The sequence below is a fragment of the Ambystoma mexicanum genome, chromosome 7q (genome assembly GCF_040938575.1).
Source record: "Ambystoma mexicanum isolate Mex_15411 chromosome 7q, UKY_AmexF1_1, whole genome shotgun sequence".
Classification (NCBI taxonomy): domain Eukaryota; kingdom Metazoa; phylum Chordata; class Amphibia; order Caudata; family Ambystomatidae; genus Ambystoma; species Ambystoma mexicanum.
Window position 1 is genome coordinate 878,311,494 of NC_090941.1, and position 19,310 is coordinate 878,330,803.

General features: G+C 45.5%; 1 protein-coding gene across 1 annotated transcript in view; it reads right to left on the reverse strand.

The window, feature by feature from the left end:
- The window catches only part of LOC138528089 (uncharacterized), an 840,778-nt gene that overhangs the window by 559,459 nt on the left and 262,009 nt on the right, over positions 1–19,310 (reverse strand). Inside the window, exon 5 of the mRNA XM_069639536.1 lies at positions 18,157–18,319. Within this exon, the coding sequence (XP_069495637.1) occupies positions 18,157–18,319 (163 nt within the window). The remainder of the gene's footprint in view (positions 1–18,156; positions 18,320–19,310) is intronic.

Here is a 19,310-nt window from a genome sequence, read left to right on the forward strand (position 1 = left end):
ATCTATCTGGGCCTACTTGTATTTAAATAAATCATTTATTTTAACATACATATTGTTTCAGTGTTTCTTTGGACCATTTGTATTACAATTTCATGTGTACTGATTGTACAGCCCTCTCTCCCTCCTAAAATAAGCCTGGCTGCTCTGTCTGCGCTACCATGTACTCAGGTGATACAGCCTTATACTAAGAGTGGAGTCTTGTACTGCCTCAGTTGAATGGTTTTATTAAGCCCTTAGCTGGACTTCAGAAAAACTGCCCTAACAGAAACTGAATGGAGGTCCCAGTGGAGGTACAGGTAGAAAAAGATGGGTTATGTTTTTGGATACTTCATCCAGTAATTCGTGGAATGAAGACTTAACCAATCAAACAGCGAACAACAACCAAATGGGTGGTCAACCTTTTTGAACAAGGGGCAGTTGCAGAGGCCGCAGAAATGTCCACCAAGGCCAGGCAAGCCGCAATATGCAAATGTTGAATGCCCCTCCCCACAGGGCATTGCATTCCACGATTTCCAAATAAGCAACCGGGCCTATCAGGGGTTAATGAGGTCTTGCCCATTTTCAATTTGTCTTCCCGTATTCTTACGGAGCCAGAAATGTCTCTTCTCAAACGTGGCCGCTCTTTTGTTCCAACACAAACTCCAAATGCTTTGCTTCTCACTAGTGAAGTCAAATACATTTTGCGAAAACTATGATTGAAGTTTACTTATTCAACAAAGTTAATGCCACTGATATAAACATCTCAGGGCTGACTTTGCAGTCATCTTTTACCCCCAATTCTTCAGATATTCTGCCAGATTTGGTGCCTTTTGAAAGGATTGTCCTAAAAGAACTTGATAAAACTGTTCAATATCCGAGAAATGCTTTCCGCCCCAATTTAGAACTATCTGAATTCCAAGCTATTAACTCTTTGGCTCGGGACTCCTCCATCGTCATAAAAACAGCCAATAAGGGAGGCAGAATTGTGCTCTGGGATGACAAATTATACGATCAGGAACGGCAAAGATTGCTGGACATTCCTGGCCACTACACAAGAATTTTGAGAGATCCATCAGCAATAATAAAGAAGAAAACCTTGACTTTGAGTGAAAGAGCAGTACAAGAAGGGCATTTATCCATCAAGGAATTTAAATTCATCAATCATTCTGAAGAACGTATCCCTCTCTCTTTTATATCATCCCCAAAGTCCATAAGGATATTTCCAACCCTCTGGGACGCTCAATTGTTTTGGGCTGTGGATCAATTATTGAACCCTTGTCCCAATATATTGACTTCTTTATTAAACCGATTGCCATGGCTACTCCAACATTCCTACTTGATTCTAGGGATGTTATCAACTTAGTGAAAGGGCTACAATTTTATTAAAGTAAACAAATGATAGTCACGCTTGATATCAAAGCTGTCCATACCAACATACCATAAGACAAAGTGGTACAAAGCTTGGAAACCTTGCTAGACAGGTGCATCTTGCCACATGTAGTCCCCACAGAATTCTTGAGTATGTGTGCTAAATGGGTTCTTTCGAACAGTTTCTTCATGTTTAAGGAGACTTTTTTCTTACAAAGTAAAGGGACCGCTATGGGCTGCCCTTTCGCACCCAATTTGGCCATCATTTATATGGCGTCAATAGAAGAAAAGAGTATTCTTAACAACACTAACCCTTTTTTCAAACAGATTAAATTACATCGTTGATACATCAATGACATACTTCTTATTTGGGAGGGTAGTGTGGAAACATTAACATCCTTTACGGAGTGGTTCAATCATTTGACCATTGAACCACTAGAATTTTTGGGATTTATCAATTTTCAATGAGCCCGGTAGCCTGCAGACAGAACTTTATAGGAAACCAACTGAAAGAAATACTACTCTACAATTCAACAGTCAACATCCTAAAAGTCTATTAAAAAACCTTCCGTATGGGATGTGCCTGCGTTTACATCACAATTGCACCAACATCACAAGATTTAACAAACACACAGACGTTTTGGAAACTAGGCTGCACGAATACGGCTATCCCAAGAAGATGATTAAACATTGCAGAAAAAGAGTTTGCTTCACAAATCGAAAGTGCTTGCTCAGCCCAAAAACTAAATCGACTGATCAAGATCAGTGTGTATGTGCGTCTATCTTTGGTCAGCACAGCCAGGCCATTAAGGGAATTATTTTGAAGAACTGGAGAATCCTGAATGCCATGGAGGCTAAACCGCAAAAACATTATTTGCATTTAAGAAAAGCAAAAACTTAAGAAAGAAACTTGCACCTGCCAGTAGATCTTCTATCAAATGTGACACAGTCAGAGACACCAACTTGAATCCAGTGACACGCCACTATCCTTGTATATTTTCAGTGGCCTCTAGATATTCTAAAAATACATCTTTTTGTTGTGAGGGCAGGACATGGGACGTAGGCACTTTCACCACCTGTAAAAGTAGAAATGTCAGCTATGCTGTTTGGTGCCCATGTGAAATGTTGTATATCAGCAAAACCTCAAGGGAATTACACCTCCATAGCAATGAACATCATTCCAAAATTAGAACACACAATCTTAGTGTGCCACTGGTTCTCCCTGATTTGGAGATGGGCCCTACCTTAGAGCAGCTTACATGGTTTGGTGTGGAAATAATTGTTGACAACAATAACGCACCGGCATCTAATAGGCTAGCATATAAGGAACAACTTTGGATATTTAACCTCAAGACGGTTGAAAGAGGTCTCAATACTTTGGAACAATGGGAATTCAACACCTGATTGTAGTGCTGATATTTCAGATAATGTTCATCTTCACGAGGTACAATCCTTCATGTAGGCCACGCAAACAGTGATGTCCTATAGTGCATACTGCTCCCTAAACCACACTGTAATGCGGGTGGTTACTTTTGCCAGCACTTCCTTGCACAAATGTGAATATGATGCCAATTTCAATGGCAGCACTGACATCGTGGCTCATTTAAATTCTTATGAGATAGATGCCTAAATCCAACAAGCAGACAAATCTTAAATTGTACTTAATGCGGGCGTTTATTTTCGCCACTCTCCCTTGCACAAGTGTGTACACAGTGGTCGAAGTGAGCGGGAGCGGTCGGGAGCGGTGCTCCTATACTTTTTTAAATAACCTTGTACAGCTCCTATACTTTTATTTTAAAAAGAAACCGCTCCGGAATGGTTTTGTTTTAAAATAAAAGTGTAGGAAGAAGTTGAAACCTTCACTTTCAGTGCACTGCACTGAACATTCCCTAAAACAGCAGGTGCAAGTGTTTGGGGGGGGGTGTATTGTGTGTGGGAGGGGTTGTTGCAACGGGGTTTGTGGGGAGCAGGGGCAGACCAGCAGGGAACATAGTTCCACTACTTCTTTTCGTACACTTCGACCACTGTGTGTACATGATTTCAATTACAACGGCATCACTGATATTGCGGCTCATTTAAATTCTAAAGATATATATGTTAAATCTTACATTATGGGCTTCTTGAGATTCCTCCCAGCCTTGTCATACTTTCAAAGTAAATGACCTAATTGGTGTTGTTTCACTAAGGCTGGATGTCCTGACTTTAAGTAAATCAGAGCTCATTTACCTTCAGGGCTCACGGCAAAATAAACGTGCTGCGTCATGTGACCTTGTGTCACCTGTATTTATAGACGCCTGTTAATTAGCACGTCTCGAGACGGAATCGAGACTGCCACGATGAAGGATGGCTTTCGTTTCATGAGAACCCTTAAGCCACACATGGTAAGCGTCATTATGTTTTATCTTATTTTTTTTATTTTTTACAGCAGTCGTTCCTCCCCGTTGTTATGCTTCAGAATGGCAAACCTCATTGCGGTCTGCTTGCCAGCAGTCAGTTCACTTTGCTGTAATACTTTGGAATGCAGTTGGCTTTCACTTTTCCAACTTGCCATGAAGCCAGCCTTTCGCTAACGTTGCCCTGTGCACTTAGATGGCATTTAGAATGCCAGGCAAAGACATGTGTTTGTTTTCCTGCAAAGCAGAAATTCCAGTCAGTTTCACTAGACAAATAGCTTAATTGCTTTGTCAGTTGACAGACCCTTCTGCTGACATGCTTGTGTTATAAGGCAGGATGTCTTTTTAACATCTTGCCAGTGTGGTACGTAGCAGCACACGTGACATTGGTCAGATGTCCAATACAATGCACATTTTGGGTTTTCTGGTGGCTTTATTGAGGCTTTCATTAATCACGTTCCTCCATTAGCTGGCTTGTTTTCTTTTTAAAGCTAGATGAACCTTATTTTGTTTCTGCCCTTTCGCAGGTTTGTCTAAGGTGCAGGGAAATTGGAACTTTCACGGCTCTCACAAGCCTCATTTTGGGCCAGTATAGTCACTTCAGGCTAAATATTTATGATCATACTAAGTGCGAGTGGTACACGGCCCGTGGTGAGGTGAGCCAGGTTAGGAGGTACACCAGCTATGAAGTAGTTAATCCAATGGCACTTCATTACATTGGTCTCTGTTTTTTGCTTGTCCAGTCTGCAGACTTACTCCTACAAGACACCCCTTTGCAGATATAATTTCCCTGTCCATGGAACCAACGATTGGACAATTGGGTCAGTTCCACAGCTCCCTTCAGCTCCCTTCTCCTTTTCATATGGAATGTTTTCTATGTGATGTGGTTTGCCTCACTAATGTTATGGTGTCAGACGGGCCTCACTGCTGCCAGTTTTCCTCCACGACAGGGCACGGGTTCTGATATGATATGGCATTTGTAATGCGCCTATGCACAGGTGTTTCAAGGCGCGACGAGGCAGGGAGGGGGGAACAAGGGGAAGACGGACAACAATCCTACTAGGCCAGGTATCATTCAGACCGTGCAAGTGCAGGGGTAGGTGAAGGGAAAAGTGCAAGGGGAAGGGGAGGGGGGAGGTGCAGTACAACTAAGTAGAATAAAAAAAAAATATATAAAAAATAAATAAATAGGGCCAGCTGGTGGTAAGTGCAGGTCAAGTGCTGGGAAGGGGGGGCTGTAGGGATACAGAGACAGTCCCGCAGTGCAGGGGTTGCCAGGGAGGCAGTGCAAGTGGAGTGCTGGGCCCAGGACCGAGGTCGGTGAAAGTGGGCCAGTTGCAGATTCAGTGCAATTTCAATGAAGAATTTAGCAGGGGAGAGGGACAGAGAAAGCAGAAGCAAAGAGGAAGGTTGTTAGGTGCTTCCGGAACCTGAGATGGTTCTCCTCAAATTTCAGTGAGGCAGGAAGGCTGTTCCAGAGGGAGGCCCCTGCCGCGGAGAGAGATCTACCCCCAGCTCGTTGCTTTGAGAAGCGGCTGACCCTGAGGGAGTTGGAGACGGATGAGCGAAGGGCTCGGGAAGGAAGATATTTAGGAATAGAGAGTTGAAGGTATTTAGGCCCCAGGCACCAGAAGGCCTTGTGGACAATGCAGAGGGTTTTGAACTTAAATCTCGCAGCCACTGGGAGCCAATGTAGAGATTTCAGTCCTGGAGAGATACAGTCCCTGGGCTTGAGGCCAAGGACAAGTCTCGCAGTTCTGTTCTGGATGAGTTGCAGAGGGCGGAGAGTGGAGGCAGGCAGATTAAGATAGAGGCTGTTACAGTAGTCCAGCTTCGAGAGAACCAGGGCTCGGGAGACAGTGAGCTTCTGGGGGAAGGAGAGGAAGGGAAGAATACCTCTGGGGAGGTGCAGCTGGTAGTGTGACTTCTTAGAGACGTCAGATATGTGAGGAGAGAAGGAGAGTGTGGAGTCGAAGATGACCCCGAGGTTTTTTGCCTTACAGGAAGAGGGCCAAGAGAGGCCGGCCAGAGAGCTGCAGGGAAGGAGGGAGTGGGTGTGCCGATGAGTAGAATCTCAGTCTTACTGGCATTAAGGCAGAGGTCATTGGCGGCACACCATTCCTGGATAGCAGACACACAGTCAGAGATGAGGGAAGGAGAGGAGGAGGCCGAGGGTAGCCTGAAAATGAGTTGGGTATCGTCCGCATAGCACTGAAAGTTGGGGCAGAGGGCGGCGATGCAGTGGGCAAGGAGTGCCAGATACTGGTTGAAAAGCCAGGGAGAGAGATTAGATCCCTGGGGAACACCACAGGTTGAGAAGAAGACGTCCGAGAGAAAGGACCCAAGTTGGACCTGGGAGGGTCGATTGGAAAGGAAAGAAGTGAGCCACGCCAGAGCCTGACCAGTGATACCCAGGTTCTCATGGAGACGGTTGAGCAGGATGGCATGGTTGACGGTGTCAAAGGCAGACGAGAGATCGAGGAGAATGAGAACACAAGGGGTGTTGGAGTCGAGGTTCAAGAGCAGGTCCTCACGGATGTTCAGGAGAGCAGTTTCCGTGCTTCTGGCCGCTCTGAAGCCAGATTGATGGTCATGAAGACTACCAACAGATTCAGCATGGAGGTTAAGTGGGAGTTGGCCAGTTTCTCCAGTCGCTTGCCCAGGAAGGGAGTGATGGAGATTGGGCGATAGTTAGCCGGGCAGGAGGGGTCGGAAGAGGGTTTCTTAAGAAGAGGGTGCACAAGGGAGTGCTTGAGGGGGGGATGGGAAGACTCCAGAGGCGAAGGAGTGGTTGCAAAAGTCAGCCAGGGCAGGAGCCAGGGAGTCGATGTGGTCCTTGATAGTTTTGGAGGAACATGGGTGAACCTGTTTAGACAAGACTTTCATAGATCGGACTTGTCTGGAAACCTCGTCAGCAGAAAAAAAAGGGAAAGGCAGAGAAGGAGGGAGGAGGGGTGGCTGCAGAAGGGCCAGAGGAAGAGCCGGGAAAAGAGGGAGGGAGGTAATAGGAGGAGAGTGAGGACAGGATGTCCTGAGTTTTAGAGATGAAGTGAGAGGCCAATGATGTGCAGAGGGCCTGGGAGGGGACAGGAGAGGTAGAGACTGCAGCAGGGTTGGCAAGCTCCTTGCAGATTTTAAAGAGTTCAGCCGAGTTGTTAGATGCTGCAGAGATGCGGGCTTGAATAAGGGCTCTCTTCTTGGTGAGAACGGAGAGACGGTATTGCCGTTGGAGCAGGCGGCAGGCCAGTTTGTCAGAGGATGAACATGAAGCACACCATTTCCTCTCTGCCACCCTGCACTTGCGTTTTAGGGTGAGGAGATCCGAGTCATACCAGGAGTTACATTTGGCTTTGGGCTTCAGGCGGATTCTCATGACAGGGGCAAGGATATCAAGAGTATCAGATATAGCAGAGTGGAGCATGGAGAGGGCTGTGTCAGGGTGGGAGTCAGCCGAAGGGGGAGGGGACGGCGAGAAGGTGGCAGCAAAAGCCTCAACTGACACGCGCTTCATGGGTCGGATGGCCGAGAAGGTGGGTGGCGAAATGAGGATGGCTTTGCCTGAGGGGTAGGGAGGGTGAGGTGGGAGGATAGGAGAAAGTGATCACTCCAGGAGAGAGGAGTGGAGAGAGGGACGGAGAGGGGAAGGTCAGAAGAGATCAGAGCATCAAGAGTGTGCCCTGCAGAATGAGTAGGTCCAGACGGGAGGATAGAGAGTGAGAAAGAGTCGCAGAGGTCACAAAAGAGTCCAGTGGGGGGACAGGAGGCATCCAGGCGGATGTTGAAGTCACCAAGAAAGGAGTTGAGTGGTAGCGGACAGGAGTGAGGAGGAGAGGTCAGCCCACTCGGAGAGGAAGGAGGAAATTTGACCAGTTGGCCGATAGATAGTAGCCACGGTAAGGGAATGGCTAGGAGAGAGAGAGAGTCGACAGACAAGACATTCAAAAGAGGAGTAGGTCTGCGTAGGAGTGACAGTGGCAGGAATCCACTCAGGGAAGAAGAGGGCAACACCCCCTCCTTGCACGGTTAGTCCTTTGCACGGAGAGGATCATGTAACCGTCAGGTAGGAGTGTGTCAAAGCTAGTGACAGAGCTGGCTGTGAACCATGTCTCAGTGAGACCGAGGACTCTCCTGGTCTCATTCGCCCATAGGCATCTGGAAATGCGGGGTACTGCATTAACATCCATGAGTGCACCCAGGCATGTGAGATTTTGTTATTCACTAATTGTTTTATCACATGTTTGAATTTAGTTAGTTGTCAATTGTATGTTGTGGGTGCTTCTAGCAAAGCACTTTTTTATCAAAAAATATTTTGCATTTTCAGTGTTTTGTTTTCTGTATTCATGGTAATTGGTGCATACTCTGTTTTAGTATACAAAATTTGGATTCCCTGATGAAGACGTCGATTAAGTAATTCCAACACGTCGAAACCGGTCGGAAACAGAAGATTGTTGGAGATGTGATCTACTAAACTGAAACTATTCCCAAGATCCACTCCTTTATTTGAAGACATGTTCTTAAATTGCTGAAACATTATGAAATGTCCTTCAATTTGTTTTTAAGATATATCTAAAATGATCTTTTTAGATATAAACACTTTTGTGAATGTACCTATGTGTGTATGAGAATGTATGTTGATGAATGATTGAATTGTTCATTGCAGAAATGAGTTTGGTCATCTGCAATGTTTTAAATGTTGCTCTACCTGCAACCTAAATGTGAATTGGAGTGTTGATTTATACATGATTAATTCATTTTTCCAAATGTTGTATCAAGTTAAATAAATATTTTTGATACGCAATAACTGAATAGAGTCCTCTGGATAATTTTTCAGTAAGCACTGGGTTAGAATAATTAAACTACAATTACTGCAACTATGCTTCCATTCAAAATGTTCAATGAGTCTGATTGTATGCAGATTTACAATGTTGGCAACAAGTAACAATATGCGCTTCAATGAGGTGATATGAACCTCAGCGGTTGGCCGACCCTGCCGGTAAAGGCTGAAGGTAAGTCCCTGAATGCTCACACCAGAGAGAATACAACCCGCTATGGAAGAAAGGCCCAAGTCGATCTTGCAAGGATAACGTTTTAATCTCACACGCAGATGAGAGCAACAGCAAAGAACTCTGCTGCTAAGAACGTTCTGCTGAAAAGTAGTACAAGCAGAATCTTACAAAGAAAAACATAGGCATACATGATGCAATACATATAATAAAATCCCACGTGACTGGTTGGTGTGCGCCTATACATGATCCGCCTGCTCCAGAAGAGGTGGCAGGCCATTCGTTCCAGCCCAATCCATCCGTCTTCCGTAATATGGGTGCTGCAGTGATCATCTTCTCACATCAAAGGTCAAAGAACAAATTAATTATACTCCTACCATATGACGACTTTATCACCCATATGTTGCACTTGTGAGGCCTTAAGATGTGCACAAAGGAGGTTCCGGGGCACTCTAACCTTCACACACAAATTTCTCACTCCTTTCCACACCATCTGGCTCCAAGGTCTCCACCCTAGTTTTGAACTATAATTCATCCCTCCGAGCAAATCTAAATACAAATCACATGATTGTTGCCTCACCAATCTGCCCTGTCTGTCCACTTTGAACATTTCAGGACTTGTTACTTTGGGGTTTGTGGTCAAAGGACACCTGGTGCCATGGAATTCAGGGGTCTTAAGTTCCAGTCAGTTATCTGGGTTATAACTCATGATCACCTGGGGATGGGCTGGGTCATGCTTTGGCCAGTGTGAGATAGCATGCACACCAGGTGCCAGTCTGTGATTATGGCCTTTTAGGGCACATTCCTCTCGAACATCTTTGCAACACTGCTTAGAAAAATGAATAGGCATTGCAGCAGTTCAGGGTGTGGGTTGTCCTCATGGGAGCTCGAGCATGGTTTGAGATTTCCCTTGTCTTTCACTTTGGGCTTGGTGCATACAATACTGCATTTGCTGCGCAGGCCTTCCCTTATAACTATAGTTACTAATAGCAATGCTGCTCGCACCCTATGCTATACTATATGTATAGAGTAGATTTGCTTATACTGGAGTTGGCCCTTTTGTACTGCACTGGGAGGTGGTCCTCTCTCTGTCCCGCCTCCCCCTGGCCCATCATAGTGCTTCGAATGCATCTCGCCTCACTCTAAAGTGCCTAGTGGGGTGGGGCAGGGCTGCCCCCTTCCCAATACAGCCCACCGCCCAAGTTAAGGGCCCCTTAATATGGGCGGCGGTACAGTTTGAAGCATTACTCAAGTAATGTGGATCATGGATGTCACCGGCTTGGTTTCGGCAGTCAAGGATCGACAGCAGTTAAGTTAGAGAGCCGGGATGCACAGGCAAGTCAGTTCAATGCAAGGGCTCAAAGGATGCAGTTTGGATAGTTTGGTCATCGACTCCATCAGTGATGAAGTGCTTTACCTGACGTGGTGCATTGCAGAACTGATTTGAATGGGTGGAATCAAAAAAGCAGGGCTCCTTCAGCCTTGACAGATGGCAACTCCTCACACTTAAACCTTGAGTTTGCAAATCTGCTCTAGCCAGGATTGCCTCCTAGTTGGAATGTTCCTCTTTTAAAATCTCCAGGAACCTGCAAACCTCTGACCTCTAGCCCTCTCTCTTTCGGCTTACCCCACGGACCAGTCCTTGGATCTCTGTTCTTCCACCTCTACCTTTTATCTAGTTCAACTTATCTCATTCTTTCTCTTTTACTACCACCTCTTTTCTGATGACACTCAAATATATTTCTCCATTTTCACCTTCACCCATCAACTGTCTTTCTGTGATCAGTCGCTGGATGGCTCCCTGATGCCTCGTGACACATTCTTTGAAAGGAGAAGTTACTTTTATCCTGGCTTCCAATGCCATTCCCACACTTAACTATCTCTTTCCTGCCTGGCCTTGTTATTTCCTTGCCCAAGGCTTGCAACCTTTGGGTCCTCTTTTATAAATACATCTGACTGCAACAATGTATCACTATCATCATCTCTGCTGCTGGAATTAACCTTGGAGCTTCTCTCCCTCACCAGCGTTGCAGTTGAAGCAGCACCTCCACTCTTCAAGCAGAGCAGATCGAAGGTAAGCCTGAGGACTATTGCCAATGCACTTTGCGATTGCACAGCTGTTGCTGGAATTGCGTCACCTCAGTTAAGTGTGTGGCATTATCTACTATCAGCAAAAAGAAATGAGTGTCTATCTTTGTGAATGAAGTAGAATTACTGTGCCTTTGCATCCTGCCATTACACCGAAGCAACCGCTAAAAGATGGCCGCCGCCATTACAGCTTTTGGGCTTGATGTCTGCCCTGAGTAGCCCATTGGATACAACTTCGGTCTTGTGGCCTGTCGGAGGGCGCTGACAGGCGAAGCCGGCACACCCCAATGCACACACTCAGGCTCCTGACTGAGCCTGACCAAGTGGGAAAAAGCACGTTGCAGGACTCATTCCCATGCTCAGACATATCTGCATGTATCAGCAACTGTGATCCACCAACCAATCACCATTGATTGCTACGCTGTGCTGAAGCGCCCCACGTTATTGTTGACTGCCAATGTTTAAGTGATATTGTGTCCTACTTTGCAAATGATCACCCTTGCTCAAGTGCTATTGTGCCCTACTCTGCCATTGCTGATTGCCACACTGTGCGAAAGTGCCCCACTTGCACTATCGTTGATTGCCTTTGTGCAAATTGCTATTGTGCACTATGCACTACTTGCCACATTTGATTGCTTCACCTTGCTCTACGCTACACAGAAATAAAAGACTAAGCTCTAGACTCCCACAGCGGCATAACGCCTCTATCACCAAAGACACCACTTCAGTAACATACAACCCAGCTACCATACCCCCTGCATCTAAGCACATCCCATGGTTACCTAATGGTAAACAGAACAACACGTCACCTCGAATGAAAACTGGCCTCATCAATGCTAGATCCTTACCGGCACATGCATTAGATATTGCTGACTTTATAACCCCGACTTTATTGCTATCTCTGAGAGCTGGCTTCACACAGCCTCAGGTCCATCGTTTGCCCTTGCTATCCCAGACACTTCTTCCATCATCCAAACTGACAGAGATGCCAACCTTCCGTAAAGAGGAGGCATTGCATTCATCTATAAAACCTCATTAGGCCTGGGAAACGTCAATAGCCAACCTTTGCCTTCAGTAGAATTACTATCCATCAAGCTACCCACCTCACATACTTCAACTATTACTGTCCACCTAATTTACCGTCCACCTGGTGCTAGCACCACCTTTGAAAATGACATTTCACACCTGCTAACTACTAACACGAAAAACAATTCACAAGTCATCTTCTTGGGCAACTTCAACTTAGGTTTCCAAGACATTAAAGATCATAAACACAATGAAAAGGAGGACAAATCTAGGACGAAAATGAACAAATCTAGACCCGAATTAAGAAACCCCTACTACAACAAGTGAGATGACACTTAGTCTAACAAGACACACAAGGATGGAATCCAACATCCCTAGCCAACGTGCAGCGAACAACCTTCACCCACTCGATAAATGCTACTATAGATCATACCAGTTTAAAGTTTGGTGAACATTAGCACTTGCCAGACTAACTAAGCTGTGGACATTGGCAGGAGCGTTAACACGAATGAGCAACCAAATAAGATGATGAATGCCGAGCAGCCCCAACACATGGAGGGAGTAAACCCGGGCTTACCGATGCTGCCTTCCTACTAGACTAGATTGGGAATTCTCTCTGGGCTAGACCGCAAGGGACGCACAAACGCCTGCCCACACCCGCATACACATAGGAGATTCGTAGGCGGCCGGTACCCAACTTGGGCAGGGTTATGCATATGAATGGATGCCATATGGGAAAGAGACCATGAGTGCCGTACAGCTCCTGATCTGGACGTAGACGCGGAAACACCCACACACCCCACTTAACTAGAAACACGGAAATTTAGCGCATCTCTTCAAGACAGCAATGCCAATTAACCCACTAACAATTTCACCCTCTGCATACACCTCTCAAACTCTAACCAAACACAACCACAAACCACCAACACAACAAACTTCACTACACTGCAACAACAAAACAAAGCACACATAGACCCACACAACGTCTTCCGACAGTATAACACCATAAGCCCAGCCAACGGAATTCCAGGCTGGGGCCGCCAACAGCCCATCACTGCTCTATTGCACTTCTCCAGCTCAACCCACTAACTGCCCCCCACTCCTCCCTTTGTTTTTCAGAGCCACCAGAGCGCCAGGGGACCACTCCAGTGGTGATAGTGCGTGGTACAAATATCCTTTAACATTAACATAAAACATGTGCCCTTAAGGAAATAATCACTGAACTAGGGTTCACACACTACATAACCAAACCCACACACAATAATGGTAGAACCTTAGATTTGTTAGCTGACTTAAATTAATTTGTAACATTGATATCCTATCCATCACTCCATGTGCCTGGACCGACCACCTAATATAATCCACTATACGCCTTGCTCCTTTGTAATCCACTGTCCATCACAACCAAAGCCAGCCCGACAGTGCATCTCTTTAAGGCCCAGCTTAAACATCACATGCTGACCAAACAGAGAGCTCCCTGCACCCTATACCCCCATCCTCCCTACAGGATCTGTGTGATTTTCCCATCACGGAAAAATCTGTGACCGAAAGGTTTGCATCGAAATGTACGCACCACCAAAGGTTTGTATATTTCCCATGCAAACAAACACTGCAAATCACTACATACCCACGACAACTACCCCACCCACACCCAAAACACACCCCTGCCCCAACATAAACAAATCCTACTCTAGGTGCGACAAGACAAACAATTTTACTAGTCCATGTTTAATTCAGATATGCAAGTGCAAGATTTTTTAAAAGTTCAGAAAAGAACAGAAATTATATTATTAAGGTAAGTTTTTAGAACGCTGGAGAATGGAATTAAATAATCAGACTGGGGGCCTAACAGAATGTAAAACTTACCCCAATGACCATATATAAGATTTTTGTATTTGGCTGTGCTCTGTTATTTACAGCCCCATAAATGTGACAATAGTTTTGGTGTGAATTTAGCATCCCTTCACCAACCACACCATCCCTGTTGGTTTCCAACACTTTGCTACCAGTAGTAGGTTTAATGATTGGTTGAAGTAATGGTAATAATTTCTCAACGGTCAGATTGCATTTATTTCTAGTCATCATGGCTGGTGCATAATTCTGTGAAATAGGTGACAAGGATTCATTAACAGTGAACAGGATTACCTACCACCTTCCCATCACTTTTAATCCCCTTGTTGCTGGCTGGAAGCGAGTGGTTCCCATGTGGCTTAGGACACAATTCACAGGTAAAAAAGTAAATGCTCTAGAAAACACTTAGGCCCTTGTGTACTAAGTCCCCTGAGTCTTATCTAAGGAGCAAAAACTATTTGTAAAATGGTTACACATTGTTTTACACGTAAGGGTCCACTCCAGGGCCTTTTCTATTTTATGTTGGTGAATCTGAGCCATGTAAAATAATTCCCCCCTGGTTTCTAAGTTCCACCGTCAAAAACTGAATGCATATATGCCAGCGTGATATTGCTATGCTGGTGTATTTGTATTGGATTCTTAGGGAATCTTCCTGTATTTGACACCTGCTAAGAAGAAGCACACTCACAGGAATCTATTGTAAATCCATTCTTCCTTGCACAAATGGTAATCAGCAGTTATACTGTTTGTGTTATAAAGTGCGTTATAAAGTGCAAAAACAAGGCACAGTGTGCCTGCTCTAACACATTTATTACACTTCATAGTGCAAATGATGACAATACCTTTGCAGACATTTTGGCACGTAAGTGAAAGCTCAATGTGTCCCAGATGTGCTATTGTTACACTCACCTGGCTCCCACAGGGTCGTCAATCTGAACTGGACAGCTGCGGTCTCCACCAATGTGACGCGTAGTGCCGAGATGACGGACTGGACTGGCCCACCTAGCTTCGTTTGCTTGGCCCGTAGGAATATTCTTTTGCAAATGGAGAAAGGGAATTAACCACCCGTGGAGTTGAGCGTTAACCCCCTCCACCCCTGCTGTTTTCCCCACTGATCACCTTTGATCTCCCCTCTTATAGTCTCACCTAATGGTTTGGAAAGATGAGCTCTCCATCCTGCATCGGGCGTAGGGGCGTGTAGATAACCAGTTGCTTCACTGGCTCGAAGGAATTGGTGAGTTCCAGAACAATATTGACTCCGAGATTTCCGGCAAGATGCCGTAAGTATGTAGTTCGTAAGAGTTCAAATGTTTGACTTTCACTCTTGTCCGATTACTTGTAGGTTGCAGCTTGACCCTAGCGAAGAGTTCCTCGTGGCAACCGGTAATATTCAGGTAAGGATTTGTATTATCCAACACAGTTCGATAAAATAATGTCAGTATGTAACCTGTTGCTTTCATCCTTATTCAGGCGCTGAGAGAAAGTATGAAGTCTCGGTGAATAATGCCTCCGGAGGTAAAATCAGGTAAGTCTATTGTGGTGAGGAGGTTTCCCCTTGTTTGTCCCTTTGTTTCACCTTGCTGTCCTTTTGTTCCCCTTGGGGGCCGGGATGCAGTGGAGGCTGCGCTGACCCGTGAAGAGGAATAGTACCCCTGGTGGTAAAATCAGGTAAGTCTATGGGGGGTAACTAATATTGCCTCTGTTTATTCCCTTGGCTCACCTTGCTGTTCTTATGTTCCCCTTAGGTGCCGGAGTGCGGCGAGAACATGCAGAAGGATGCGGTGGAATGTGAAGATGTTGCGAAGGCCGGTGAGTTCAGTGCGGCGCTGCAGCAGGCGAGGCGACGCGCATAAAATAACTTCTTTCTTCCAGCTCGAAGGCACGGTGGATCGGGAATTCAGGTAAGGATCAAAGGTATTGCTCTTGTTCTAACCTTTTCTCCTTCTTTCTCCCTGTTTCTAGGAGCTCCAGACTCGAGGCGGGCGTGGCAGAAGACTGGATGCAGACTTGCAGGCACGGTGAGCGTTACGCTGCTGGATGCAGAATAACGCAAAGCGTGTGCTGCTCTTCGGGCGTGGTTTAAATAGCCTCCAAAGTAGTCCCAGGTAAGTATTCCTCCCCAGCCCCACCCAGGTAAGGATCAAAGGTATTGCTCTTGTTCTAACCTTTTCTCCTTCTTTCTCCCTGTTTCTAGGAGCTCCAGACTCGAGGCGGGCGTGGCAGAAGACTGGATGCAGACTTGCAGGCACGGTGAGCGTTACGCTGCTGGATGCAGAATAACGCAAAGCGTGTGCTGCTCTTCGGGCGTGGTTTAAATAGCCTCCAAAGTAGTCCCAGGTAAGTATTCCTCCCCAGCCCCACCCAGGTAAGGATCAAAGGTATTGCTCTTGTTCTAACCTTTTCTCCTTCTTTCTCCCTGTTTCTAGGAGCTCCAGACTCGAGGCGGGCATGGCAGAAGACTGGATGCAGGCACAGTGAGCGTTACGCTGCTGGATGCAGAATAACGCAAAGCGTGTGCTGCTCTTCGGGCGTGGTTTAAATAGCCTCCAAAGTAGTCCCAGGTAAGTATTCCTCCCCAGCCCCACCCAAGTAAAAAAATAGTCCCTAGGTAAAGTAGTCCCTACCAAGCCTCTTTTGGCTTGGAGCTCTTGCAGCATGGTCTGCATCAGGTAAGTTTGCAGCATGGTCTGCATCAGGTAAGTTTTAATCTATGAGCCTGGCACCATAGACGCCAGGACTGCACCCAAATAGCCCCTAGCAGGGGTTGTTGGGCTTGCTTGGAATAACTTGATGCCTGCTTCCGGGGTTGCTGGACTTGTTCTGGGTCCCCGGGGGGAATGCATCATGACAGCTATTTACTTCTGTCTATAAATGAGGGGTGATTTTCTAAGCAGCTGAATGACATTTTAAAGGGAGATGACCGGACCGTGTAGGACTCCTCTCCTGATAAAAATGTTGCATCCACATTTTAGGTGTTTTTCGTGGTGGCATGGAACTTGAGCCCGAAATGAGGAACTGGTGCGATTAACATTTTGCAACACACCATCTCTGTTCTGGGATTAATAAGGCATGTGCATACTCTAATGTTAAGCAAAAGAGGAATATGATATGTAGGGTAATTCTTACAGGAAACATAATGTTGATTCCTTGTAAAAAGCATTACAGTCTTACTTTTCTTTGACATACATATGGAGAAATACAATGGTGATAGTGTACAGCTGCATTGGCGCCACTACACATAACAATAAACGCATTGTTCCCCACACAAAAGTACAAGGTGGTTTGCAGTTTAGACGATATTAATTCGAACTGTTCTTTCAGTATAAATGGTGCGCACCAAAAAAAAATAGGTTCTCTTTCGAAGATGGCCTACACATGTTAGGCTACAAAATAACATGAATAAGATTAAGGAAAGATGTACTTGTGGAAAATGAAGAAACGTGTTTCCATTACTGCTGAGACCATTTTGTCTAAACCCAACAACATGGCAGAAGCACCCCAGCCACATCGGATTATGCGGGCAGGGTTCACTCAGCCAGATCATCCTCATCACATGAAGCAAATTTAGACACGAGAATCCTGGCACGCAGCTAATTTCCATGACAAAATCCCCTCCAGGACCAACTGGATAACTGCCATGTTTGCATGCACACAAAGCTGTGGTCAAAATGGCGGTAACAATAACAGCCGATCCCTATGGACACTGACTGCAGCGGGCAGAATAATCATGGATCGCTGCCTCTCGGCCTTCCTAGAAGTTGTGATTCGGGCAGAGATGCATGTGTTATGCACAGAACAGATGCCATGCCTAGTGCCCAGCTCAGGCTGTGAGCTGGTTCCAAAATAGGTCCAAAATAGATGCAGCAAACCACATTGGGCCTCATTATAAGTTTGCTGTTCCGGGAACTACGGTACCGGTAAGCTTGCCGGTACCGTAGTTCTCGGACCGGCAAACTACGAGTTGTGCTTGCGGGTGCCTTTCTGCCCACCATGTCGGACCTGACGGGCAGAGCAGCACCCACATGCACCGAATGTCGGATGCACCGGCACCATTCATAATGGTGCCGGTGCATCCGGCTTCCCCATTCCCATTGAGCCCTATGCGGCACAAAAGGAATGGGGAAGAATTTTTCCCAGCACCCAGGAATGACCCGGTAATTGTCCATTTCTGGGCACCAGAAAAAATAAAATACCAGCGGAAGCCCTGCCTGCATTACAGGCACGGCTATTGCTAGCCTTGTAATGAGGCCACGTTTGTCACTTGTTTGTTTTACCATATTCCAGACATGTTCTTACACAACCAATTTACACAACCAAAATGACACTGTTATAATTGCAATCGCCAACTACAAAGCCACATTATCTGTATTTGGAACCTCCTCTATCAAATGGAAAACGGAAGATTGATTATAAATCATTTCAATCATTTAAGTAAACAAGTAGAATACCCCAAAATATTTTCCTTTCTTGAGGAAGGCTACAGTCTTTGGAAACAGCTCCCCAGTCTGCTTGTTGACGGACACCTTTGTCACCACTGTGGTGCCAGACAGGATCAGGTAGAAGTTTTGTGGGATGTGCCCTTGTCGGATGATGACTCTGCCAGGTCCAAAGCTAGAGGAGAAATGAAGCAAAAATAAACTTGAAAGGAAAATAGATATTTGCACATATCAAGCAGAAGCAGTTTCTGCTTATGCATTCCTAATGAAGGAGACCCAGGCGCTGCCACACACATGACCAGGCTCCACAGTGTGCTCCGTTTGGAAGCAGGGCAAAGATTTATATATGTTGTAAGGCAGTAAAACTTTAGTTTTTTACAGGCCTGGTTGAAATATAAATCCAGCTATTACCGTATTGATCCGTTAAACCCATAAAGCACCATAAAAGCTTTTCAGAAGCCACAGACATTTATTTCCATGGGTGCTGATGGAGAGACTCTTGGCAGGTTTTATTTTCTGGTTTCCTATGAAGTCCTAATATACTTCTGTTTATGGAGTTCCCCTTAAGGGTGATGGATTTGCTGCAGAATTGATGGTCAAACTTGAGCTCAAGAAGCAGGCCGGTTGAATTAGATCTCTGCCTTGCAAATGCTCCATTACAAGAGGGAGGAAATAGGAACAGAAACGCACACACAAATGTCTAATAGGCGAATACAGCATTATGAATAATGGATTCGAGGGCGCTGGTCCATCAGTAACAGAGCCCAACAGCCCCGGATGAGTGATCAATGGAGGTCATCCCAGTAGCATATAGCGGTGCCTGTCATAAATTATCTGTTCAGACCCTATAAACATCAAATAAGATGGAATTATTTGATACTGAAATCTACAACTGAGGAGTGAATTCTGCTATATGCACACTTTTAAAAAAAAATCTTAAACGGCAAATCTCAGCTCCAAAAAATGACTCAACTTTATAGATTTTGAAATCATTTGCACACTTTCATCTTTTCTTGAATCATGTTTTTATGTCAAATGAGACACTGGTGTTTGATGCTACCTTCAAACACTGGGAAGTTGCTGAGAGTGACAGTTATGTTCAACATGTGCAAGGTCCTTCGGCCTCAGCCTTGCCGGTAAAACCGGCAAGGTTACCTCCAAACTCG